Raw genomic sequence first — 27,446 nt, 5'->3', positions numbered from 1 at the left:
TATCTAAGGAATTATGAAAATGACATTCTTAAGATAATGTATTTCTTATGTCTCCCTTAACCACCCAAAATATATGTCTTTGTAATTATTTACCTTCAGAGCATAAACAAATGTCATGGAGTTTTTAGACGTTTTATAACTGAGAAAAATTCGTTAAAAAGGAACATCCTAAGCCTCTAGAGTAGGTCGCTGAGATTAGATGGTGGCTGCATGGGAGTTAGCTGTGCTATTTTTCCTTCTGTTGTACAAATTTGAAATACTCTATAGTAAAGACTAAAGCTACATATATCAATTTTTACTTGTTTTTGTTTTTGAAGGAATTAGCTGAACAGCTTAAATCTCAACTAGAAAAGGCAAATAAATTCAAAGAAACTATAACACAGATATCAAGAAAATCTGGAGAAGAGGTAAGTGAGAAGGTCTGTTTGCAGGCCGGTTATTACCTTGTATGACACCCTTACTCTGCAGGGCAGCATTTTAATGTTTCTCTATCTGTGTGTGTTTGTCTGTATGTATGTATACTTATTTGTTTGCTTGTTTTAAAAATTTATTTATATAAGTATTCTCTTACATTTTACCATTGTGCCCTGGTGGATAAAAGCTTAGGGATATGACCAAGGAGACCTAGTTTTATTCTAGATGTCGCTGCTTACTGACTATTTGATCTTAATTCAAGTAAAAATGGTCCTTAAATTCTTCTTCTACAGAATGAGAGTCTTGAATTAGGTATCTATTATAAAACAAATCACTTTGTTCTATGATTTATTCATCTATTAGTGAACAGAACAGATAAAAATACCTGCCTGCATGGAACTTTCATTTGGGAAGGGATAGAGGAAAAATAAATGATAAAACTAATAAATAAATTATATAGCATATTAGAAAATTATACATTCTATAGCAGGGTACTAGGGGTTTTGAGTGATGGGTGGGTTGGTGGCTTAGGGCATACAGGTCAATTCTCATTGAAAATATGGCCTTGACAGCTGGTGTGGTAGCTCAGCTCACATCTGTAATCCTTGGACTGGGGGAGGCCGAGGAGGGTAGATTGCTTGAGCTCAGGAGTCAGGATCAGCCTGAGCAAGAGCGAGACCCTGTCTCTACTAAAAATAGAAAACTAGCTGGACATTTGTCAGGTGCCTGTAGTCCCAGCTTCTTGGGAGGTTGAGGCAAGGAGATATCTTGAGCCAAGATACTGAGGCTGCTGTGAGCTATTATTCCACAGCACTCTACCCAGTGCTACAGCATAAGACTCTGTCTCATTTAAAAAAGAAAAAAAGACTCAAAGTAAGTGAAGCAGTGATTGTGTATCTGAGTGAAGAGCACTTTAGGCATAGGGAAAATAAAATTTACAAGCCTAGAGATAAGAACATGTCTGCTGTGCAGGAAGAACAGCATGGAGGCCAGTGTTGCTGGAGAGGAGCAAACGAGAGAGGGAAGGAGGAGATGGAGGCTGGAGAAACTGTGGGAGGCTAGATCACATCAAGCTTTGAAAGTCATAGCAAGGGAGCGAGCTTTTATTCTAAGATGAGAAGCTATTAAAAAGTTTTGAGCACAAAATAAAATTTTGACTGGACCATCCTGCCTTCTCTGTTAAGAACAGTTTGAAATGATTGTGTTTTTTATTTGTATAAATGTCTTTTTATAAATATTGTGAAAGGAGAGCTGATAGGATTTTCATGATGGTTTAGGTGGAAGGTGGGCAGGAAACGTGATAAAGAAAGGACACTAAGAGGACCCCAAGGATTTTAGCTTGAATAAAGAATAAAGTGACTATTATTTGAATTATGGAAGAAAGAGGAAGAGTCTTTTTGGGGTAAAGATGAGCAATCCTGTTTTGGATATACAGAGTTTGGATGCCTTTTAGAGGTAGAACCAGTGTAAATATCAAGTAGGCAGTTGGATGGTTGGGAGTTTGGAGGATCCTGGGCTGGAGATAAAATTGGGGAGTTATGAGCATATAGATCAGTGGTTTTTAACCTTCCTAATGTCGTGGCCCTTTAATATAGTTCCTATGGGTTGCGAACCACAGGTTCAGTACTGCTGATATAGATGATACTTAAATTCATGATACTGTGCGAATTCATCATGGGCATAAATATAGATAGAAGTTGAAGGGCTGAGTTGGATATTTATAGGGTTGGAAGTTAGATAAGTTAACTTGTTCAGTTTTCACAACAGCCCTGGAGGTAGTCCCTGTCATTATTCCAGTATTATAGATCAAGAAACTGGGCACAGAGGGTTAAGTAACTTGTCCTGATGTACAACTAAAGAGAGAGGAAGGGTTTAAACCTATTTAAGTACTTGTGTTTACATGGTACCTCTTCTTTGATTCTGAAGGGCAAAGAAATGGTTGTTTTGGAGAATCAGGTTTAGGATATAATGAAGTTTATAACTGATTTTTAAAGTCTTTCCTCAAAGATTCATTTACATAATTTATTGTCTGTATGAGAAGAGGTTAAAATGTATAAAATCAAGTTCTATAGAATTTTCTTCAGGATGACTGTTTTCACTAAGTTATTGTAGCTTCTATTTTTAAAAAGTGAATAATTCAAAATTTCTTACGCAGATTAAGGAAATGAGAAATTATAAATAGGATTAAAAAGTCAGGACTAAAGGAGGGTAACTAAAACTAGGTATACTGTGCAATCTATCTTACTTTTTTTTTTTTTTTTTTTTGAGACAGAGTCTCACTTTGTCGCCCTTGGTAGAGTGCTGTGGCGTCATAGCTCACAGCAACCTCAAAGTCTTGGGCTCAAGTGATCCTCTTGTCTCAGCCTTCCAAGTAGCTGGGACTACAGGGGTCCACCACAATGCTTGGCTATTTTTAGAGATGAGGTCTCGCTTTGGCTCAGGCTGGTCTCGAACCTGTGAGTTCAGGGAATCCACCCAACTCAGCCTCTCAAGTGCTAGGATTACAGGCGTGGCCACCACACCCAGCCTGTTTTACTCACTTTTGCCAGATTTTTTGAAGTATCTTCGTGGCCATAATAATTCGTACACTAACACTTCAAGTGGTTGTCTAATGCTAACTGTATGAACGACCAGACCTTCTGTAGTAGAGCCTTCTGCAGTGTGGCCCCATTTTTTAGCCCAAGCTTCAAAGCTGTCTTACACATAACCCACGTTTCTTTGACATTTACATAATAATAATAGTAGTAATAAATAATTATTATTTGTGTCAGATATCACTTTCTTGAAATTTATTCACTTTTCAGTGTTGGTCTTTACCTCCTTAATTAAAGCTTTTTTCTTTCTTTTTTTTTTTTTTTTTGTTGAGACAGGGTCCCACCCTATGCCCCTGAGCAGAGTGCAGTGGGCGTGGTAGCTCACCACAACCTCAGACTCGGGCTGTGGGCATCCCGCTGCCTCAGCCTCGGAAGCCGCTGGGATTACAGGCGCTCGCTGCGGCGCCCAGCTGGGTTTTTCCATTTTTTTCACAAGTTGGGGTCTCACTGTCGCTCAGGCGAGTCTCGAACTCCTGAGCTCAAGCAATTCTCCCTCCTCAGCCTCCCACAGTGCTGGGATTACAGGCGTGAGCCACTGCGCCTGGCTAAAGCTTTTTTCTAATCCTCCCAAATAGTTAGAACCTTTTTCACTTCAGAAATCCTTAAGACTTTGTTTTAAAAAAGACTTTTTTTTTTGAAGAGCCGTTATGGTTTCAAAAATAAGCAGTAAAGTGGATTTGGTCTGTGGATGAGAGTTGCTTGACACTTACACAGATTCTTAAAGGAGCCGTCTCTTCTGAATTAATGTGTTAGCTAATTATGAACTTAATATTTCTGGGCTCTTTAATATTTCTATCTTGGGTACCCCAAAGTGGAAAAACTTAGTATAATTTGTATTGCCATGCCTAAGGAACAGAAATTAGAAAAGGACGTAGCAGAGGAGAGTTGAGGGGAAAGTGGGTTAACTTTGGGAGTCTAATTAGTCTGTCTAATTCCATTTATCAAACATTTGTTGAGTGCTCAGTGTTGTTTGGCACTATGCCAGGGTCTAGAGACAGCAGTGTGTAGTTTGGTCCTTTGGTGTGGAAAGATGAGACATACAAAGTTTTAAACATCTATTAGGTTAAGTAGAAATTTAGAATGACTAGACTCTGAAGTGTGTTTTGCTGGTAAATATGATTCTTTATTACTATAAAGGTGATATGTACTTTATGGGAGAAAATTCTTTATCATGCCAGTAGGGAAGGTTATTGCTGGCTGTGTTAAATGAGTGAATGGTCTCAGAACATTTTGAGATTTGTTAATTAAAATGTCCATATAAAACTTTAATAGTAAATAATCCATTTTGCCGTTTTAAAATATGATGTCCTATAGACCATACTGCAGTTGTTGGGGATAATTTAAAAACTTAGAGCATTTGGCATTCTTATGAAAATGGAACATTTTATAAATGCTTTCTAGTTATATCAGGAAGTGTTTCTGCTTTCTTTAGAGAGCAGTTACTAAATCACATCGCTGATGAAAATGTTTTTGCATATTTTCTGTGTAGAATGAACTTCTCATTTCTATCTTGGGTTTTAATGCCAAGTAGGTTGTTAGAATGCACTGTCTTGGGTGCCCAAAATGGCACAACTAAGTCTTTTCAACTGACAGGCCTAAGGCACAGAAAGTGGACAAAGGGAAGAAAGATGAATAAGGCAGGAAGGGGGTTCGCTTTGGGAGTATAATTGATCTGTCTGAGGCACCAGCTTGTTAATGCCATTTATCAAGCATTTGTTGAATTCCTGTTTTTGTTTGGCACTGTGACAGGTCTGTAGATACTGAGGAGTATATAGCTTGGTCTTTGTCCTGCAAAGACAGATAATTATAAGTAGACAAATAGTTACTGAAAATATTACAGTCTAGTAATATAAATGTGCCTGAAATCATTTGATAACAGAGCATTGGCTGTTAGTAAATCATTAATTTCCTAGTTGAGTAAGAAGAGATTATTCTATGCAGAAGAAATAAAACGTACAGTAAATTTATAAAAACTATGAGGAGCTAGAAAAATCTCAGGCCAGAATTTGAAGGCCTTGTGTACTGTGTTAAAATGCTTAACCTTTATCACTATTGGGTACTATTTAGAGTGTGGTTTAGAATCAGGGTTGTTTGTGTATGTATAAAAGTACATTAAAGGGCGGTGCTGTCGCTCAAAGGAGTAGAGCGCTGGCCCCATATGCCGGAGGTGGCGGGTTCAAAACCCAGCCCCGGCCAAAAACTGCAAAAAAAAAAAAAAAATTACGTTAAAAATTTTCTAGTCTGTAATGAATTAATAGTTACATAAAATACAGTGAAAATGAATTATAGAAAAGTGAAATCTAAGTCCCAAATTTTTATTTAGTTCGAACCATAGAATTATTCTGTACAGTTTCTATGAAAGTTTATAAACACTCAATTTCTAGACTTACCTCATGGATTAGTAACAAGTACTTCATGGCTGGTAATTCTTAGTGGTCTGTGGGCCATCCTTGGAGTGGTATTGATCTCTTAGGTGATACAGGGTCCCTGCAGATTTTTAAGCAAATGATGGCATGATTGTATTTGTATTGAACACAATGAACTTTTTGCATTATGAGTGATCATTAAGTTTTCAGGTTTAGAAACCAAGGAACCTTGGAATCATCAGCACTTGAGGGGTAGCTGGAAATGGAGGAAAAAGTAAAAGTGACTTTAAAAAAAAATATATCGATAATTCGTGTAGGGAATAATTTCCTTGCTAGGCTGTAAGCTTTTTGAAGGCATGGACTATATTTCTTTTGACTACTAGGATAGATACCTTCAGAAATATTCGATGGCTGAATGAACAAAGAAGCGAATGAATGAATGAATGCATCAGAAAGATAAAGGCAGAGTCATGAGAGTAGAGAGTTTATGTCTGTAATAAGAATTTCAGGGCTCCATGCCCATGGCTCAGTGAGTAGGGCCCCAGCCACATACACCAAGGCTGGCAGGTTCAAGCCTGGCCTGGGCCTGCTAAACAATGACAATTCCAACCAAAAAAAAAAAAAAAAAAAGCTGGGCATTGCGTTAGATGCCTGTAGTCCCAGCTACTTGGGAGGCTGAGGCAAGAGAATTGCTTAAGCCCAAGAGTTTGAGGTTGCTATGAGCTGTGACGCTGTGGCACTCTACTGAGGGTGACGTAGTGAGAGATTCTGTCTAAAAAAAAAAAAAAAAAAAAGAATTTCAGGCTGGAAAATATAACAAACAGAGCTAAATGCTCTCAAATCAAGGGAGGTAATGATGTAACAAGTATTTATTGGATTTAGTAATTTGAAAGTCCTTTGGGAGACCAGCCCCATAGCCATGCAATAAAGTTAGAAGCCAGATTATATAATACGTTGCCCATCTCTGTTGTCCAGTGAGAGAATGAGTAGAGAGATCCTTTAAAATATTTCACTTTGTTAATTTATTCATTAAGGAAGAAAAACAATGGTAATCTTTACTGTCCATTTAGCCTTGGGAGTCAATATAAGATCAGTAATAAGCATGCATTTTTTTCTTCATTTCAACAGGGCAACTAATCTCTATTAGATGGAATTGAAATTTATTTTTTAAAATCCTAATTTGAGATGAAAATTGAAATGTGACTAATTTGCCTAGTCTTATTTCAAATAGACTCAACAAAGTCATTTCCTAATAATCTTTATTTATTCTCAATTAGAACCTTTCTAGTACCATTTCATTTTCAAAATAGAATAAAGTTTGCTCTTATTCTATACTGTGCCAGACTTGTATTTGGCAAAAAGTTTGTAGGAAAATGATTAAGGCTTAAAAGTGTGTGGAATATAACTTCTGGAGAGTTAGAGAACTGAAAAACATTTGAGGGCTTTTAATAGAAAGAAAAGTTATATGGAGTATCATTCGAGTAGCTAGTTTAGCAAATTTGTTTTGTCATTTAGTTGCTTTATTTCTTATAATCAAATCTTAGTAGGGTCTTTAAATTTAAAAAACGTTCATTAAATACTACATCTGCTGCATAAGTGATAGGTACTCTCATAAAATGACGGGTGGAGTATTGATACTTTGTCATATTTTAGTATTTTCTAGGTGAAATTTGATTTTTAAAAAAATTCTGAGATTGCTTTTTTAAAAAATTAATAGAATAAACTTTAGGAATTTTCCCCATCCATCTTCTGAAAAGATTATGTATCATTTCATGGCATAGCAGGTAATAAAAATCTGGAAGACTTAAGATGATCTATAATATTATATGAAAACTTGAATCTTTTTTTTTGGGTTTTTTGGTTACTAAATACACTTCAGTGTACTTTCAAAACTTATCTCTGAATCTTTTTATAGAATGAAGACGAGCAAGAAGTGATCCTTGTTAGAACAGATCAGTCTGGAAGAGTATGGCCTGTGAACACACCAGGAAAATCTCCGGAACCAAAAGGAGGAAGAAGAAAGAGACAGATGGTGTGTTTAACATTTGTCTTTGTTTATTAATTCAGATTCCTTTTTTCCCCTTGGGGCTTTCTATGCATCAGACCACAAAACATTTTCTGTGGTGGGTTCAAACCCAGCCCTGGCCAAACTGCAACAAAAAAATAGCTGGGTGCCTGTGGTCCCAGCTACTGGGGAGGCCGAGGGAAGAGAATTGCCTAAGCCCAGGAGCTGGATGTTGCTGTGAGCTGTGATGGAACAGCACTCTACCAAGGGCAGTAAAGTGAAACTCTTATCTCTACAAAAAAAAAAAAAGAAAAGAAATGTGTCTTTCTACTGCAAACTTTGTAAGGTAGCAAATTATGTTACTAATTTTTTTTTTTTTTAAAGAGAGGGTCTTACCCTGTCTCTCAGGCTGGAGTGTAGTGATCAGAACTCACTTTAACTTTGAATTCCTGAGCTTCAGGGGATCCTCCTGCCTCAGCCTCCACAGTGCTGGCATTACAGGCATGTGCCACCATGCCTGGCCAGCTGTGTTACTAATTTTATTCTTAGTTATAGCCCTTTGAATTTTATAAAATTGAATCTTATCCAGCTGTATTTTTCCCAAAGAAATGCACATTGAAAGTTAAAGGCAATTTTAATTTTGTGCACATTTCTTTGATGTTTTGAGCTTCTTTTTGCAAAATTTCCATAGCTTTTAGGGAAGATCTTGGTCTCCTTGACCTTTTCCTGTGTTAGATAGCCAATTTGAGAGCCGGTGGTGGGGTATCCATGTACTATAGTGTCTTATTTATATAGGTACTGTGATCCTTTAGAAACCTAATTTTCTTTTCCATCTTCCAACTCTAGGAATTAGTTTTTAGCACTATCTTGAGGCTCTTGAGATGACAAAAACAGGTACTTAATTTTCCCAAGTTAGGTTTTTTCTTTTGGGTACACAAAAGAATTGTTCATTCGGAGTTTTTCTGTCAAGTGTTTATTACTTGCCCGTTGAGTGTCTGTGGTGCCAGAGATAATAATTAATTCACCAACAAATAGAAGTGGGATGATACCTTTTCTAATGTAGTGGAAAGAATTGGGGATTAGAGAGGCGATGTGGTCGGAGAATGGTAAGGGTGTGAATTATCTGAAATGACAGGACTGAATAGGGGTCCGTGAATGCATTGCCAGAAGGCATCAGGGCCTTCTTAGACTTACATGCTGTGCACCTGCTGAGCCATCTAGACACAGGAGCAAAGAGGCAGACACATTTATTCAGGGTTAGAGCTTGCTCTTGGAATATAATGAAAGGATAAGAGAGCTGGAAATTAAGTGTCTGGACCAGGGTGTGATTGAAATCATGGCGGAACATGAAGTTTAAGCTAGTGAAAGAAAGAATAATAATGTTGGGAAAAATAGTGGGACTCTGGTTCCAAAGATCTCAGAGGTGTTGAAGACCAGGTTTTGTTTGGTTAAGGAAATGTGAGAGAAGCTTTGGGGAAACTTGAGTGGTGAGGAAATAAATGGCACTTTTCTTCTCTGTACCTGGTTAGAGAACTGGCTGGAACGCCCAGGAGTGAATTAGTTGGGAATCAGAATATCAGCTGTTGTTGATAAAGCTGTTTGTGGGATGAGAGTTTAATAATTAAAAGTGCTGACTTAGTTAGGGATATTATAGCAGCATACCGTAGACTGGGAGGCTTAAACAACAGAAATTTATTTCTTACAGTTCAGAGACTAGGCAGTCCAACATCAGCGTGCTGGCAGAGTCACTGTCTAGTGAGGCTGTACTTTCTGATTTGTAGAAGGTGGTCTTTTTCTTGTGCCCTCGTGTGGCAGAGAGGGGAAAGAAAGAAAGAGAGGGAGAGAGAAAAATTGGCATTTTTTTTTTTAATAGGGTTACTAATTCCATCCATGAGGGCTTCACACTCATGACCTAAAAGACCTCACCTTCTAATGATTTCACATTGGGATTTCAACATATGAATTCTGGGGTGATGCAAATATTAAGTCCATAGCAGTGGATTTTTTCATACTTTACCTCTGTTTTTGATATGCTTACTCCTTCTCTAGGTAACTGTAGACTTTCCCCAATAGTGGTAAAGAGTTTTAACTACAGGGAAGAGAAGAGCAGAGAAGAGAGAAGAAGGGATAGAGTAGTTTTGCTCTTTAATCAAAACTCAGAAACCAGATAATGTCAAGCCATCATCCTGGGGAAATGGAGAGTAAAGGGGCAGAAGTAGGGGGTGGTATTATCATGGGAGTTCTTTCACATGGAAGCAGGTAGAATGGGATCAACTAAAAGGAAACATAGTGGGAGTTTTGCATTTAATATCAGATTTATAGGTAATCTGGTAATGAATACTTCAGAGACTCACGTTTTAACTAAATTAATAATGTTCATTTTGTCTTAGGTTTCAACCCATGAGGAAAAAGAAAGGGTCAGATACTTTCATGATGATGATAATCTAAGCCTAAACGATTTAGTCAGAAATGAAAAGATGGGAACAGCAGAAAATCAAAACAACCTTTTTATGAGAATGGCATCTAAGGTAAGATATATTCCTAGAATACATTTAAATTTTGAGAAGCTAATTCTTTAACAGTGATCTACTTTTCAGAGAGATCTGGTTCTCTCTAACCTTGATTGCTTTTAGTAAATTAAATCCTTTATAAGACACATTAAGAACATAAATTTTGAAATCAATACAATTGAGAGATATATATTTGAAATTGTGTTTTTTTAAAAAATATAGACTCTGGTTTACTTTAATGTATTCTGTGAAGATTTTAATTGTATGTTTAATCTACTGTCATTTAAGAGAATATTTTAGGCCAGAGTTTATTGTTGTTGTTGTAGTTGTTTAGCTGGCCCAGGCTGGGTTTGAACCCACCACCTTCGGTGTATGTGGCTGGCGCCATAACCACTGTGCTACGGGCACTGAGCCTAGGCCAGAGTTTAGTGATTGGCAATGTGCCGCTAGTTAGATTACCAGTTTGTCTTGTCTTTTTACACTTACTTATTTATGTTCTTCCAGTGCTGTCCTTTAGAAATGGCAATCTGTCTTGTCTTAATGTTCTTCCAATCCTTCTTAATTATGCCATGAGAAAGTAGAAGAAACTATCTGGAGTAGTACATTATGGATTATGGAGAAGGTGTCTTGTAATAATGTCTTATTTGTATGAAAATATATTAGCACATTGTTATGCGTAGCAGGATGAATTTTTGTTTTGAGTAGCATTCTTTGTTGCAGCCTCTTTCACTGTAGTCCTTTCTAAACACTATTGTTAAAACGTTCTATGAAGAGACATTATATTTAAACTTAGCTCTGTAATATTTGCCCCCCCATGGAAATAATTGAGCTTACCACCTATATATTTGCAAATAAAGTTTTATTGAAATATAACCATATACATACATTTACATATTATTGCAGGCTGCTTTCACTCTAATGGTTGCATTGAGGGGTTGTGACACAGTGCATAGGCCACCAAGTTGCAAATATTTACTGTCTGGCTGTTTACAGAAAAAAATTACCAAACCCTTATGGTATTACTAATGGTTACCTTTTGGTAGTGAGAGCTTGAACTGGTTATTTGAAAGAGATATGCATGGGATAGGGAGACCTTTCACTGTATACCTTTTCAGACTTACAGTCTTTTATTTTTTTTACTGTGACTGTATTCCCTGCTCAAAAATTAACTTAGAACTAAAATAAAGCTCTGTGTGTGTATGTTTTGAGGAGGAAATAAAATAAACACAGTTTAAACTCTTCCTCAAGAATTACATGCAATCTTAACTTTATCCCATTAGGATAATTTTACCTCTTTTAATTCTGGGTGAAATGCTAAAATTTTCTAGGGTCTGGAAATTTAATGCAGAAAGGAGGAGGATATATTTTTATGAGAGTTTCCTTTTCAAGAATGATGCCACTTTAAATGGAAGTCTAAATTAAATATAGTTTTGCTAATCATATAGTCCATTCACGTTTATACACTAGAGAAAAATCTTTGTTAGAAATTATAATAGTCATTTATTAATTTCACAGTTGTTATTGAACACCTAATTTGTTCCAGATACCATTTTAGGTAGGAGTTATAGAGAAGCAATCAAGTCAAGGTTCAGGCCCTGAAGGAGCTTATATTTCTAGTGGATGTGACAGTGAACAAATACCCAGAACATATTACAAAATAGAAAATATTACTGTAGAGAATGGCACAGAGTAGATGGAGATGAAGTAGTATTTTCAGTAGAGTGCTGAAGGGAGGCCTTTCTGTGGAGGTGATGTTTCAGTATTCACTGAACAAAGTGAGGGAGTGGTTCCTGTGAATATCTGAGGGAAGATTATTCCGAGTGAAAGACACAGCAGATGCAAAGACTCTGAAGCAGTGACAAGCTTCAAGAAATCAAGAGACACCAAGAGATAATTGTGACTGGGAGTAGATGGAGAAAAGGAAAGACAGAAGGTGAGGACGGAAGCAGCACACTCAGACCCCGCAGGGCCTCACGGGGTGTGAGAAGTACTTTTGTCTTAAGGATGAAGCCATTTGAAGGTTTGTCACATGGCTGAGTCATGATTTGGTTTCTCTTTTGACAGAATTTTTGTTTAGAGTAGCAAGAATGGAAGCAGGGAGATCACTTAGGCGGGACAGTACTATATTAGTACTGGTAAGAAGTGTTAGGAGTCAGGGCATTGCTGGTGCCATATGTTGAAATTAGTGATATTGGTCTATAATTTTCTTTTCTTGTTGGGTCTTTCCCTGGTTTGGGGATCAAGGTGATGTTTGCTTCGTAGAATGTGTTGGGTAATATTCCTTCTTTTTCTATATTTTGGAAGAGGTTTAGTAATATAGGTACTAGTTCTTTAAAGGTTTGGTGGAATTCTGACGTAATGCCATCTGGTCCTGTGCTTTTCTTTTTAGGGAGATTTTGTATAGTTGATGCTATTTCAGAACTTGATATGGGCCTGTTCAACATTTCTACTTTGTTCTGGCTAAGACTTGGTAGGTGGCAGGCTTCCAGGTACTGGTCAATTTCTTTCAGATTTTCGTATTTCTGAGAGTAGAGTTTCTTGTAGTATTCGTTAAGGATTTTTTGAATTTCTGAGGGGTCTGTTGTTATTTCATCGTTACCATTTCTGATTGATGAAATGAGAAATTTTACTCTTTTTTTCCTGGTTAGGTTGGCCAAAGGTTTATCTATTTTATTGATCTTTTCAAAAAACCAACTTTTGGATTTATTGAGGTGTTGTATAATTCTTTTGTTTTCAATTTCATTTAATTGTGCTCTGATTTTGGTTATTTCTTTTCTTCTGCTGAGTTTGGGGTTGGAGTGTTCTTCCTTCTCCAGTTGCTTGAGATATCCCATTAAGTTATTAACATCCTCTCTTTCCGTTTTCTGGAGTAAGGCTTACAGTGCTATAAATTTCTGTCTTAGGACTGCCTTTGTAGTATCCCAGAGGTTCTGATAATTCCTGTCTTGATTATTGTTTTGTTCTAAAAATTTGGTGATTTCTTTTTTTTTTTTATTTATTTACTTTTTAATTTTTATTGTTGGGGATTCATTGAGGGTACAATGAGCCAGGTTACACTGATTGCAATTGTTAGGTAAAGTCCCTCTTTTTTTTTTTTTTTTTTTTCTTTTTTTTTTATTGTTGGGGATTCATTGAGGGTACAATAAGCCAGTTACACTGATTGCAATTGTTAGGTAAAGTCCCTCTTGCAATCATGTCTTGCCCCCATAAAGTGTGACACACACCAAGGCCCCACCCCCCTCCCTCTTTCCCTCTTTCTGCTTCCCCCCCATAACCATAATTGTCATTAATTGTCCTCATATCAAAATTGAGTACATAGGATTCATGCTTCTCCATTCTTGTGATGCTTTACTAAGAATAATGTCTTCCACTTCCATCCAGGTTAATACGAAGGATGTAAAGTCTCCATTTTTTTAATGGCTGAATAGTATTCCATGGTATACATATACCACAGCTTGTTAATCCATTCCTGGGTTGGTGGGCATTTAGGCTGTTTCCACATTTTGGCGATTGTAAATTGAGCTGCAATAAACAGTCTAGTACAAGTGTCCTGTCCTTATGATAAAAGGATTTTTTTCCTTCTGGGTAGATGCCCAGTAATGGGATTGCAGGATCAAATGGGAGGTCTAGCTTGAGTGCTTTGAGGTTTCTCCATACTTCCTTCCAGAAAGGTTGTACTAGTTTGCAGTCCCATCAGCAGTGTAAAAGTGTTCCCTTCTCTCCACATCCACGCCAGCATCTGCAGTTTTGAGATATTGTGATGTGGGCCATTCTCACTGGGGTTAGATGATATCTCAGGGTTGTTTTGATTTGCATTTCTCTAATATATAGAGATGATGAACATTTTTTCATGTGTTTGTTAGCCATTCATCTGTCATCTTTAGAGAAAGTTCTATTCATGTCTCTTGCCCATTGATATATGGGATTGTTGGCTTTTTTCATGTGGATTAATTTGAGTTCTCTATAGATCGTAGTTATCAAGCTTTTGTCTGATTGAAAATATGCAAATATCCTTTCCCTTTGTGTAGGTTGTCTCTTTGCTTTGGTTATTGTCTCCTTAGCTGTACAGAAGCTTTTCAGTTTAATGAAGTCCCATTTGTTTATTTTTGTTGTTGTTGGAATTGCCATGGCAGTCTTCTTCATGAAGTCTTTCCCCAGGCCAATATCTTCCAGTGTTTTTCCTATGCTTTCTGGGAGGATTTTTATTGTTTCATGCCTTAAATTTAAGTCCTTTATCCATCTTGAATCAATTTTTGTGAGTGGGGAAAGGTATGGGTCCAGTTTCAGTCTTTTACATGTAGACATCCAGTTCTCCCAACACCATTTATTGAATAGGGAGTCTTTCCCCCAAGGTATGTTCTTGTTTGGTTTATCAAAGATTAGGTGGTTGTAAAATGTTAGTTTCATTTCTTGGTTTTCAATTCGATTCCAAGTGTCTATGTCTCTGTTTTTGTGCCAGTACCATGCTGTCTTGAGCACTATGGCTTTGTAGTACAGACTAAAATCTGGTATGCTGATGCCCCCAGCTTTATTTTTGTTACAGAGAACTGCCTTAGCCATACGGGGTTTTTTCCGGTTCCATACAAAACGCAGAATCATTTTGTCCAAATTTTGAAAGTACGATGTTGGTATTTTGATAGGAATGGCATTGAATAGGTAGATCGCTTTGGGAAGTATAGACATTTTAACAATGTTGATTCTTCCCATCCATGAGCATGATATGTTCTTCCATTTGTTAATATCCTCTGCTATTTCCTTTCTGAGGAGTTCATAGTTTTCGTTATAGAGGTCCTTCACCTCCTTCGTTAGGTATATTCCTAGGTATTGCATTTTCTTTGAAACTATGGTGAAGGAAGTTGTGTCCTTAATTAGCTTCTCATCTTGACTGTTATTGGTGTACACAAAGGCTACTGACTTGTGGACATTGATTTTATATCCTGATACATTACTGTATTTTTTGATGACTTCTAGGAGTCTTGTGGTTGAATCTTTGGGGTTCTCTAAGTATAAGATCATGTCATCAGCAAAGAGGGAGAGTTTGACCTCCTCTGCTCCCATTTGGATTCCCTTTATTTCCTTGTCTTGCCTAATAGTATTGGCTAGAACTTCCGGCACTACGTTGTATAGTAAAGGTGACAGACGACAACCTTGTCTGGTTCCAGTTCTAAGAGGAAAAGCTTTCAGTTTTACTCCATTCAGTAAAATATTGGCTGTGGGTTTGTCATAGATAGCTTCAATCAGTTTTAGAAATGTGCCACGTATGCCTATACTCTTCAGTGTTCTAATTAGAAAAGGATGCTGGATTTTATCAAATGCTTTTTCTGCATCTATTGAGAGGATCATGTGATCTTTATTTTTGCCTCTGTTAATATGGTGGATAACGTTTATAGACTTGCGTATGTTAAACCAGCCTTGCATCCCTGGGATGAAGCCTACTTGATCATGATGAATGACTTTTTTGATGATAAGCTGTAATCTATTGGCTAGGTTTTTGTTGAGAATTTTTGCATCTATATTCATGAGTGAGATTGGTCTGAAATTCTCCGTTTTTGGGTCTTTTCCTGGTTTTGGTATCAGGGTGATGTTTGCTTCGTAGAATGTGTTGGGGAAGATTCCTTCTTCCTCAATTTTTTGGAATAATTTCTGCAGTACAGGAATAAGCTCTTCCTTGAAGGTTTGATAGAATTCTGCAGTGAAGCCATCTGGACCAGGGCATTTTTTGGTTGGAAGATTTTTTTATTGTTTCTTTGATCTCAGTGCTTGAAATTTGTCTGTTCAGGAGCTCTATTTCTTCCTGGCTGAGTCTAGGGAGAAGGTGTGATTCCAAATATTGATCCATTTCCTTCACATTGTCAAATTTCTGGGCATAGAGTTTCTGGTAGTATTCAGAGATGATCTCTTGTATCTCTGTGGGATCAGTTGTTATTTCCCCTTTATCATTTCTGATTGAGGTTATTAGAGATTTTACTTTTCTATTTCTCGTTAGTCTGGCCAATGGTATATCTATTTTATTTATTTTTTCAAAAAACCAACTCCTTGTTTCATTAATTTTCTGAATGATTCTTTTGTTTTCAATTTCATTGATCTCTGATTTGATTTTGGATATTTCTTTTCTTCTACTGAGTTTAGGCTTAGATTGTTCTTCTTTTTCCAATTCCATAAGATCTCTTGTGAGATTGTTGATGTGCTCTCTTTCTGTTTTTCGAATGTAGGCATCTAAAGCGATGAATTTTCCTCTCAAAACTGCTTTTGCAGTATCCCACAGGTTTTGGTAGCTTGTGTCTTCATTGTTGTTATGCTCAAGGAAGTTAATGATTTCCTGTTTTATTTCTTCCTGCACCCATCTGTTATTCAACAGAAGATTGTTTAATTTCCATGCCTTTGGGTGGGGTCGAGCATTTTTGTTAGAGTTGAGTTCCACCTTTAGTGCCTTATGGTCTGAGAAGATACAAGGTAAAATTTCAATTCTTTTGATTCTGTTGATATTTGTTTTGTGTCCCAGGATATGATCAATTTTGGAGAATGTTCCATGGGGTGATGAGAAGAATGTATATTCTTTATCTTTGGGATGGAGTGTTCTATATGCGTCTATCAAGCACAGTTGTTCTAGGGTCTCATTTAAATCTCTTATATCCTTGTTTAATTTCTGTTTAGAGGATCTGTCCAGCTCTGTAAGAGGAGTGTTAAGGTCCCCTGTTATTATGGTATTATCAGATATCATATTGCTCAGACTGAGTAAGGTCTGTTTCAAGAATCTGGGAACATTTAAATTGGGTGAATAAATATTTAGAATTGAAATGTCTTCTTGTTATATTTTTCCCTTGAGCAATATAAAGTGACCATCTTTGTCTTTTTTGACTTTAGTTGCTTTAAATCCACATGTATCTGAAAATAAGATTGCAACTCCTCTTTTCTTCTGAATTCCATTTGCCTGAAAAATTGTCTTCGAACCTTTGACTCGGAGCCTTAATTTGCCTTTTGAAGCCAGGTGTGTTTCTTGCAGACAGCAAATGGATGGCTTGTGTTTCTTAATCCAGTCAACCAATCTTTGTCTCTTCAGTGGGGAATTCAAGCCATTAACATTTATTGAGATAATTGATAAGTTTGGTAGTATTCTATTTGTCTTATCTGGTGAGAGTCCATTGCTTAGTTTTATCTTTTGCATCACTGTGGAGGTTAGGTCCTGTCCTTTAATTTCTGAGTTCTTACTTTGCTGCTGATCCATTGTGGTGGTCAGTGTGCAGAACAGGTTGAAATATTTCCTGTAGAGCTGGTCTTGTTGCGGCGAATTTCCTCAATGTTTCTATATCTGTAGATAATTTGATTTCTTTGTTAATTTTGAAGCTTAGGTTAGCAGGGTACAGAATTCTGGGTGGAAATTGTTCTGTTTAAGTAGATTAAAGGTAGATGACCCTTGTCTTCTTGCTTGGAAAGTTTCATTAGAGAAGTCTGCGGTCACTCTGATAGGTCAACTGGCGCTTACTCCTGGCAGCTTGCAGAATCTTTTCTTCTGACTTTGGACAGGTTTATCACAATGTGTCTTGGAGAAGCTCGGTTAGAGTTGAGGCGACCTGGGGTCCGATAGCCCTCTGAAAGCAGTGTGTCAGAATCTTTGGTGATATTTGGGAAATTTTCTTTTATAATATTCTCTAGTATGGCTTTCGTTCCTCCTGGGCATTCTTCTCCCCCTTCTGGAATTTCTATAACTCGTATGTTGGAATGCTTCATAAAGTCCCATAATTCTGACAGTGAACGTTCTGCTTTCTCTCTTCTTTTCTGCCTCTTTTACTGTCTGAGTTATCTCAAGAACTTTGTCTTCTACCTCTGAAATTCTTTCTTCTGCATGGTCTAACCTGTTGCTGATACTTTCCATTGCATCTTTAAGTTCCCTAATTGACTGTTTCAGTTCCTTCAGCTCTGCCATATCCTTTTTTTATTCTTCATATCGTTCATCTCTTATTTGATTCTGTTTTTGAATTTCCTTTTGGTTATTTTCCACTTTATTAGCAGTTTCCTTCATTGTTTCCATCATTTCTTTCATTGTTTTCAACATGTGTATTCTAAGTTCCCTTTCTGTCATTCCTAACATTTCTTTATAGGTGGAATCCTCTGCAATAGCTACCTCATGGTCCCTTGGCAGGGTTGTTCTGGGCTGGTTCTTCATGTTGCCTGGAGTTTTCTGCTGATTCTTCCTCATGAGTGATTTCTTTTATCTGTTTCCTTGCCCTAATTTTCCTTTCACTTCCTCTTGCTCTTTAAGTTCTCGTGCCTGTGGCCTAAGGGTTACAGGACCAGAAGGGTGAGAAGGTTGAAGAGCAAGAAAGGGATGAAAGAAAGGACGACCGAGTGTTCAGAAAAAAAAAGAAAAATAGAGAAAGAGAGGGGGTGGGTAAAAGGAATATTGAGAAAGAGAAGAGAGGCACAGAAAGAGGGAGACAGAGCAATATAGGTGTACAGTAGGGTACTTTGATACAACCTTAAAAAAAAAACCACCTTCTGGGGGTGCCCAGTTTGGCGGTTCCCTTGAGGTCAGCAGCTCTTTGCTAACCTGATCAGACACAGTACCCCACCTCCACCAAGTAGAGAGGAAAGACAAAAATGGTATAAATCAAACCAAAACAAGCAAGCAGAAAACTTTACGGGATAAAATTGGGTGGAAAACCAAATAATAGCGGGAGGAACACTAACAAAAATGAAGTTCTAATTATTGAAATAGCAGCTATGGGAAATTATAATTAAACTAGAAAAATTGAGAAAGAAAAAGGATCTGTATGGAATTGGTTGAACTTAAAAAACAAAGGAACATCAACAATATCAAAATAAACAAAAAAAAACAACCAAACCAAAAAACAAACACAACCAAAAACAAAGCAGTATGTATATGTTATTGAATATTGTCTGGGCGACACGTTCTCTTCTGGGGTATGATGTGTTAATCACAGTTCTGATACGACTGGAGGCTGCTAGTTTCTCAAACCCCAGCAAGTAGACACCCTAAATCTCTCTTTAGCCCACTTAAAAGGCACTTTGAACTTGTTCACTGGCTGAGCAGAAGCTTTCCCAGGGAAGTGCTTGTCGCTGGAATCACTGCTGAAGTGGCTATCCACTTACCGTGTGTGCCAAATCTGGTCTCCCTCTGCCCCCGAGGGTTAGTGCTGCAAGGTGGCTCAGACCCCGCCCTTAGGCTACTTGGTCGCTGGGTTACCAGCTCCCACCCAATTCTAGTTCTGCCACCCTGAGGGCGGAGCTTGCCGGGGCAGATCGCTCACAATGGCTGCCTGTGACCCAGAGCCAAACACTATTAGCTCCGTCTGGCTCAGCGGCTCAGACTGGTGCCCTAGACAACGGCCAAAGTTCTCTGCACTCCCGCTCAGGCTCTCCCCAAGGCAGTTCAGCTGAGTGCCAAGTCCAAAGACACCAAAACAGTTCACAGGTAAGGCCTTTCTGGTTTGCAGTCTCGCTGCTACTGAACTTACAGTTGCGGCGGGTTTAGACGGATTGAACACACGCGACCACTTGCCGGTTTTCCACTGTTTTAGTCCTCCTCTTGGGGTCCAGAAGTCTCTCGCTGACTCCCTGTATCCTCTCAGGGGTGATGATAGGCAGATCCCACCAGCAGAGATGCCTGGAGTCCTATCTCCCCAGACTCACGGTGCCCAGACGCAAAGAAGCTGTTACTCGGCTGCCATCTTGCGCCGCCTGAAAATTTGGTGATTTCTTAATCTCATCTATAACCCATCTATCCTTCAGCATAAGGTTGTTTAATTCCATGTTTTTGTATGGGTATGCAGGTTCCTGTTGTTATTGAGTTCAACTTTTATTCCATGATGGTCTGAGATGATGCAAGGAATACTTTCTATTTTTTTAACTTTGCTGAGGTTATATTTGTGACCTAGGATGTGTTCAATTTTGGAGTATATTCTGTGGGCTGATGAGAAGAATGTGTATTCAGTTTTGTTGGGATGAAATGTGCTGTAGATGTCTGTTAAGTCCAGATGTTGAATGGTTAAGTTTAAATCTAAAATTTCTTTGCTTAGCTTCTTTTTGGAGGATCTGTCCGCACTGCTAAAGGGGTGTTAAAATCTCCAACTACTATGGAACTGGAGGAGATCAAGTTGCTCATGTCTGTTAGCGTTTCTCTTATAAAGTGAGGTGCGTTCTGGTTGCGTGCGTAAATATTAATAATTGAGATCTCATCATATTGAGTATTACCTTTAACAGATATGAAGTGTCCATCCTTATCTTTCCTTATTTCGGTTGGTTTAAAGCCTATTGCGTCTGCGAATAGTATAGCAACGCTTGCTTTTTTGTGCTTTCCATTTGCCTGCGGCCCATAGCCGAATACTATTAGCTCTGTCTGGCTCAGCGGCTCAGTCTGGGGTCCTAGACATTGCCCAAAGTTCTCCGCCCCCCTGCTCAAGCTCCTTCCAAGGTAGTTCAACTGAGTGCCAAGTCCAAAAACACTGAAACAGTTCACAGGTAAGGCCTTTCCGGTTTGCAGTCTCACTGCTGCTTGTACTTACAGTTGCCAGCGGGATTAGGTCCATCGAACACACGCAACCACTTGCCAGTTTTCCACTGTTTTGTCCTCCTCTTGGGGTCAAGAAGTCCCTTGCTGATTCCCTGTATCCTCAAAGGGATGATTATAGGGAGATCCCACTAGCCAGAGATGCCTGGAGTCTTATCTCCCCAGACTCACCATTACATATCCTCATTTGTAGGGAAGCTGTTACTCGGCCGCCATCTTGCTCCACCCTCATTACCTAATAATTTCAAAAGATACTGATCAGAATCTATAGCATTAAGTGAACCTACAAATTATTGAGTGTACAGATGATTGACATTCAATCTAGATTTTTCAAAAAAGTGCTGATCAATTTATGTATTTTGAATTTGTCATAATATTGTACTAACATTTTTGACAAGGGTTTTATTTATATCCAAGCAAATTGTTTATTTTGTATTATTTAATGGAGATGTTAGATGTTAATTTGCTTATAGCAACTAAGTAAATGCAGTAAACTCTAGCCCTTTGCTCTCTTGCAATCAATTATGTTTACTTTTCATGGCTGAAAATTGATTTGTGTGTGAGAGCTGAAGGGATAGTATTGAATCATATTAGACGGTTTCTCTTAAAAAAGAAGAAAAGTTTTTTTTTTTTAATACAGCCAGTTCCCACTTAACCTGCAGTGGAGCTAATGGAGACACAGGTTGCTTTGGAAGTACTGATTTTGCATTGTGGTTTTTAGTTTACCCTTCCTGATAATTAACTATAGCATAGTAGCAATTTGTTTTGTATGTTAAGTAATTAAAATCAGCTCTGTTAAAACTTTGAAGTAATTATAGAAAAACAAAGTACATATTTGGTGTACTGACCATTTCTGTAAATACTGTGCTTAATTCTTTTAACTCTTAAAAGTTTATAAACTAAATTGGCTTAGTCATTGCATTTTTAAAGATGATAATATTGGTGTATGCTTTGGATATGTTACATATTTTCATAAATGAACACAAAAGCTCATTGTCCTTTGTTTCTTTTTATTATTAGTTGGCAAGCATTGGTCTAGGACAGAAGTTGGTGAACTTTCTGTAGAGGTCTAGATAGCGAATATTTTTGCCTTTCTGTTGGAAGTACCAGCTCTGCACAAAAGCCTCTATGCACACTATGTATATGAATGTGTATGACTATATCCCAACAAACTTTTATTTATAAAAATAGGTAGCTGGCTTGATTTGGCCTGGGAGTTTATTAATGTCTAAATTAGGATATCTAAATAGCACATACTTTTAATACAAATATCTTTGAATTTGGGCACAGATTTAGCATCCCTAATCCAGAAATTCAAAATCCAGAGTACCCTAAAATTCTAAACTTTTTGAGTGCTGACCTTGGGTGGCTAATAATAGTGACACCTTTGCTTTCTGATGTTTAATGTATACAAACTTGGTTTTGTGCACAAAATTATTGAAAACTTGGTATAAAATTCAGGTAATGTATAAGGTATATACAAAACATAAATGAGTTTCATGTGTAAACTTGGGTTCCCTCTCCAAGATATTTGTGTATGCAAGTATTCCAAAATGCAAGAAAATCTGAAATCTGAGACACTTTTGTTACCAAGTGTTTCAGATAAGGGATACTCACCTTTTCTTACTTAGTGGTTTACCTGAAATTGGTAAAAGTAGCCCATCAGGACTAGCTGGTATGGAATAAGACTGTTTATTTCAGGGGTCCTCAAACTACGGCCCGCGGGCCATATGCGGCAGTGTGATTGTATTTGTTCCCGTTTTGTTTTTTTTTACTTCAAAATAAGATATGTGCAGTGTGCATAGGAATTTGTTCATAGTTTTTTTTTTTTTTAAACTATAATCTGGCCCGCCAGTGGTCTGAGGGACAGTGAACTGGCCCCCCATTTAAAAAGTTTGAGTACCCCTGGTTTATTTAGTCTGCAAATGTTAACTGATGTCACCCAGTGTGTGAGGTATTCTACTGGGACTCACTGGTGCATGAAGACATGATCTTTGCATGAGCTGATGAGGCTGGTGGGGGGAAAGAAACATTAAATAAGGAACTGTGAAGTATGAGTTTAGTGATTGTGGGTATGCAGAGTACTATGACAACAGGTAACACCAGGGTAACCTGGTAATGTAAACTGGGGTGACAGGAAAGGCTTCATGTTGGATACCTAGACTGTTGCTGCTAGTCAGTATTTAGGGAAACTGTGTTGTCTTCAGCTGTCGTTGTTTATTTACCTTAAATTCAGATTATTTATATTCATGTTCTTTCCAGTATTATTTTACCTTTAGATCTTTAGTAGTATGTCTTCCTTATAACGAGGTTAAGATATCAAACACTAACTTGACTGTATTTGAATAGAGGAATTATGGTTGTTGTTTTTTAAAAATCCTTTGTATATTTCTCATTTTTCCTCAAATGTGTCCCCTCATTATTAATGAAAAAAGGGGAACAATAAAAAATATTCTGAAGAAGAGGGTATATTGGTCCCATTTATTATGATTTTCCAGAAGATAGTAGGTATAAATTAATAGTAACTTCTTTTTGGTAAATAACTTTTTTCCTGTAAAATTACGTAACCAGAGAATTTTAGATTCTGGAAAGGAACCCTTCTAAACTTGCTTAACCTTCCACATTTTACAAATGAGGAAACTGAAGCTCTAAAAGAATGAAATGGCTTACACAAGGCCAGGTAATTTTCCTAGTTCCCACAGCTAATGAGTTGGAAAAGCCGGCACTGGAAGCCTCACCTTTTAACGTCCAGTTTGAAACATTCAAGTGACTCATGTTAATGGATAGTTGTTGATTGTTACTTAAACTTAATTGTTTTTGTTCAGTTTTCATGGTTCCTTCATGGGTATCTAGGAATAGTAAGCTATGTATGTTTTGCTGCTTCTTAAAATACATTCTGTTGATGCCAACACACTTTAAATATAAACTCTTCCTTTTAAAATTTAAGACGTCAGTGTTTCCTTGGCAACGTAAACTCAGGCATGTCTTCATGAGATCTATATACGTCTTTCCTCATTAAGTTTGTTACCACCGTGGGCAGTAATTTTATACTTTTTGTACTGATAGAGCACTAAAAATGGACTGGAGGGGAGGAAGGATGGAAGATACAAGAGAGTAATGGTAAGGGAGAGAAAAAAGACGTGAAGTCATTAGGCTTTTACTTTAAATTATGAGAAAACAAGATGATTTTATTGTCTAATAAAAGATACTTGTATTTCTATTGACAGTTTTATTTTTTCTGCATTTCTGACACTTTAAGTCTTAATATATTTTCTGCTGGAAGTAATCTTAAATACATTATGTGTTTTCATAATGATATAGACTTGAAATCCTCTACTTTTGAATTTTCAGTAAACTATAAACAGTAAACTGTAACATTCCATTCCATTATTAATATTACATTGCCCTGTAATATTGATAACAAAATTTGAAGGATTAAGTGATATACCTTTCTTAAACATATGAGTAGAATACGATGAGGAATCTGGAAAATTGCCAACTTATTGCAGACCCCTTTGAGCATTTTAGTTCTCATAATAGTCATTTTCATTTTCATAGACTTTCATAGATATGGAGTGAAATTAGCTTTGGAAGAGGCTAATTCAAGAGTATAAAACCATGTATACGTTCCTGTGCTGTCCCCTAATGGAAATTTGAAATTTGGATGTCATAAAATAGTAGAAGTGATATTATGCTTTTATGGAACTAAGTAAGATAAATATTGACTTAGTTTATTGATTTTTCCAAAAGTTGTAGGCTTGAATACAGTACAAGCTGCTTAATAAAGTATTTTTGTTTTTCTGAACCTCCCCTAGGGATAAAGGGGAGTGGGAAGGAGATAGGAACACCAGAAAAATACATTAATGTTCTTTAGTCCAGGTCATGATTTTTTTTAATGGTAAAATACACATAACATAAAAGTTACCATTGTAACCATTTTTAAGTGTATAATTCAGTGGCATTAAGTACATTGACAGTATTTTGCAACCATCACCATTGTCCATTTCCAGAGGTTTTTGATCCTCTCAGACAGAAGCTTTATACCTATTAAACAGTGACCCCTCTTCCTGCCTTCCTACTCCTGGCCCTCGGGTCAGAGGTAACACCTTCATGGGAATGTTTCTATTCTGGGGCACTCATGATAAGCAGAATCATACAATACTTACCCTTTTGCATGTGACTTATTCCACTTAGCAAGTTTCACAATTTCACTGGGGTTTATATCTAGAAGTGGAATTGCTGGATCAAATGGTAACTCCATGTTTGGCTTTTTGAGGAACTACCAGGTTTTTCCCAGAGTTTGCACACTTCCCACTACTGCCAGCAATGCACTAGAGTTCCAGTGTCTTTACATTCTTGCTAATACTTATTTTCTTTTCTTTTTTTTTTGTTTTGTTTTGTTTTGTTTTGTTTTAGATAACAGCTATCTTACTGGGTATTTAGTGGCATCAGTTGTGAACATGTCCCAGTTTTTGACTGTGGTAAGATTTTATGAGGATTTTAGTAGAGGTCTCTCAGATTTTGGCCAAAGTTTAAATGGTTGACAATTGAATATACTGGTTCAATAGTTTATCCATTTTTCTTTTCTTTCTTTCTTTCTTTCTTTTGTTTGAGACAGTCTTACTTTGTCGTCCTCAGGAGAGTTTCATGGCATCATAGTTCACAGCATCCTCAAACTTCTGGGCTCAAGGGATCTTCTTGCCCCAGCTTCCCAAGTAGCTGGGACTACAGGCGCATGCCACACCACCTGGCTAGTTTTTCTATTTTTAGTAGAAATGAGGTCTTGCTCTTGCTCAGGCTGGTCTCAAACTCCCGAGCTCAAGCAATCCATCTGCCTCAGCCTCCCAGAGGGCTAGGATTACAGGTGTGACCCATTGCGCCCAGCTCTTTTTTCTTTTTAAAGAAAAATAGAGCTCAAAATAATATGCAACTACTTTAATCAACTAATTCATTTCTTTCTGATGAAGTCGAGGGCTTTAAGCTTGAAGGACAGTTTCATAGACTTTATTAAAATGTTGAGTCCAAAAACATTGACATAAAACTTAAAATACTCTTGTAAGAATTAATCTGTAGTCTAATTTTTTTGATGTTGGTAATCCTTGTATAATAATGCAACATTAATTAGATAGATTTGTTGCAAACTATTGTTTCCACATAATGGCACTTATAAAAAGGCTTCAGTTTTTATAGAGTTTTCGTTTAAGGATGTGAATATCTGACTATAAAATGTAGTATTTCAGACTTTTTAAATTCAGACTTCAAAATGAGAAAACAAATTAGCTTTCAAGTTTAGACACTGATATTTTTGTATGCTTTAAAATTTAGGTTAATTTACTAACTACTTTCATTACCATGCTTGCATTTGGAAACAGATTAAACAAAATTATCAGTAATAAATTGGTTTAACTCCCTAACTTATGTAGACACTTGGTATCATTAGTGAATACAAAAGAACTTCCCTTGTTGCAGTGATCACACAGCCCTTCAGAGAGTCTGGTTTGTCTTAAGTGCTCCTGCACCGTTTGTAATACTACTCCGTAACTGAGGGCAGAAAGCTCGGCGTTACCAGACAAGGAAGAGTGACCTTTCTCCCTCATTCCCACATCAAATCTGTCTTCTTCCTACGCCCAGTTGGTCTACTTCTCTTCATTGTTTTTGCCACTACCCAATCCGTGCTACCATCACTTCTTACGTGGTCTGTAAAATAGCCCCCTCACTGGTTTGCTGCATTCCTTATCTTCTTCCAGTTCTTCCTTAACTCTGTCTCACTGAAGCCAGAGTAATATTTTTCATTCAAAATATACATCTGTTCCTTTGGCATTTCATTGCCATTAGGTTAAAAGCCACACCAGGCCTCCCAAGACCTTGGGTGATCTGGTTGCTGCCTCTCTGGCCTTTCCTGGAACCACACTTGCTTTTGCTCTGCTGCTCTGCTCCAGCCCTGCTGACTTGGTTCAGTTTCTCACGTGTGCTGTGTTGTCTCCTGCCACAGACCTTTTGCTGTTCCTGCTGTTCTTTACTACCTTTACCCCCTTGGTCTAGCTCAGCGACCCACAGGAACTGTATTAAGGGGCCGCGGCATTAGGAAGGTTGAGAACCACTGGTCTAGCTGATTAAATGGATGATGCAGACAAGCCTCACCTTCACCAGTCCTCTTTCAGGAAAGCCTCCACTCTGACCTGTTACTTCCTCTGTTAGCATCTCAAGTGGCTGCTGCAGCTCTGACTTGACAGGTCTTTGAGAAATCCTTTAGTTAATGTCTTTCCCACTGTTCTGTAAGTTCCCTGCCTCTGGGCTTATGTCTGCTGTTGCTCACCCTTGTATCCTACCTTGTACAGTCCTTAGCACATAATAGCTTTCAGTAAATATTTATTTTCTGGAATCACATATTTGAGACTTGAAGTCAAGTGCATGGAACTCTAAAAATCCCTTTTGTGTATTACACTAAATTGCTTAGAAAATTCACATTTTCTTTTGTTCCCATTGATGTCTATAGTGTTGATTTTGTAACAATATTTTAAAAACAAGTGCAAAAAAAATAAGGATGATGAATAAAATGATGTATTGATCATCTGGCGGGGGAAATACAATCTTTCATCTCTTATTTTCTTGACCTTTTTTTTGTCAACCTGCTCCACTTTAAAATGTGGTAGAGACCACATTTTTAAAAATTTCTTAGTGGTTACAACACTGACTGAGCTGCAGAGAAATTGTCAAATTCAGGTTTTATTAGCTAGAATTGTGTCATAGGAATAGTCAAATTATGTGAAAGATTTCCTGGAATGTGTGGTTAATTTGTAGTGTACAACATCAAGGATTGACTGAATATGTTTTTAAATTTCAAAAATCATGATATTCTGTCCACAAGTCAGTAGCCTTTGTATATGCCAATAACAGCCAGAATGAGAAGCTAATTAAGGACACAGTCCCCTTTACGGTAGCTTCAAAGAAAATGAAATACCTAGGAATGTACCTACAAGAGAGGTGAAAGACGTCCATAAAGAAAGTTATGAAACCCTAAGAAAAGAA

At 37.4% G+C, this 27,446-nt stretch overlaps 1 protein-coding gene across 1 annotated transcript in view; it reads left to right on the top strand.

Moving 5' to 3' along the window:
* CWF19L2 (CWF19 like cell cycle control factor 2) overlaps positions 1–27,446 on the top strand; it is a 174,126-nt gene that overhangs the window by 87,013 nt on the left and 59,667 nt on the right. Inside the window, exons 12-14 of the mRNA XM_053595609.1 lie at positions 318–407; positions 7,290–7,406; positions 9,770–9,907. Of these exons, the coding sequence (XP_053451584.1) occupies positions 318–407; positions 7,290–7,406; positions 9,770–9,907 (345 nt within the window). The remainder of the gene's footprint in view (positions 1–317; positions 408–7,289; positions 7,407–9,769; positions 9,908–27,446) is intronic.

This window comes from Nycticebus coucang, chromosome 6 (genome assembly GCF_027406575.1).
Source record: "Nycticebus coucang isolate mNycCou1 chromosome 6, mNycCou1.pri, whole genome shotgun sequence".
Classification (NCBI taxonomy): Eukaryota; Metazoa; Chordata; class Mammalia; order Primates; family Lorisidae; genus Nycticebus; species Nycticebus coucang.
The sequence above is the reverse complement of the archived record's forward strand: the minus strand, read 5'-3'. Positions and strand labels throughout refer to the sequence as shown.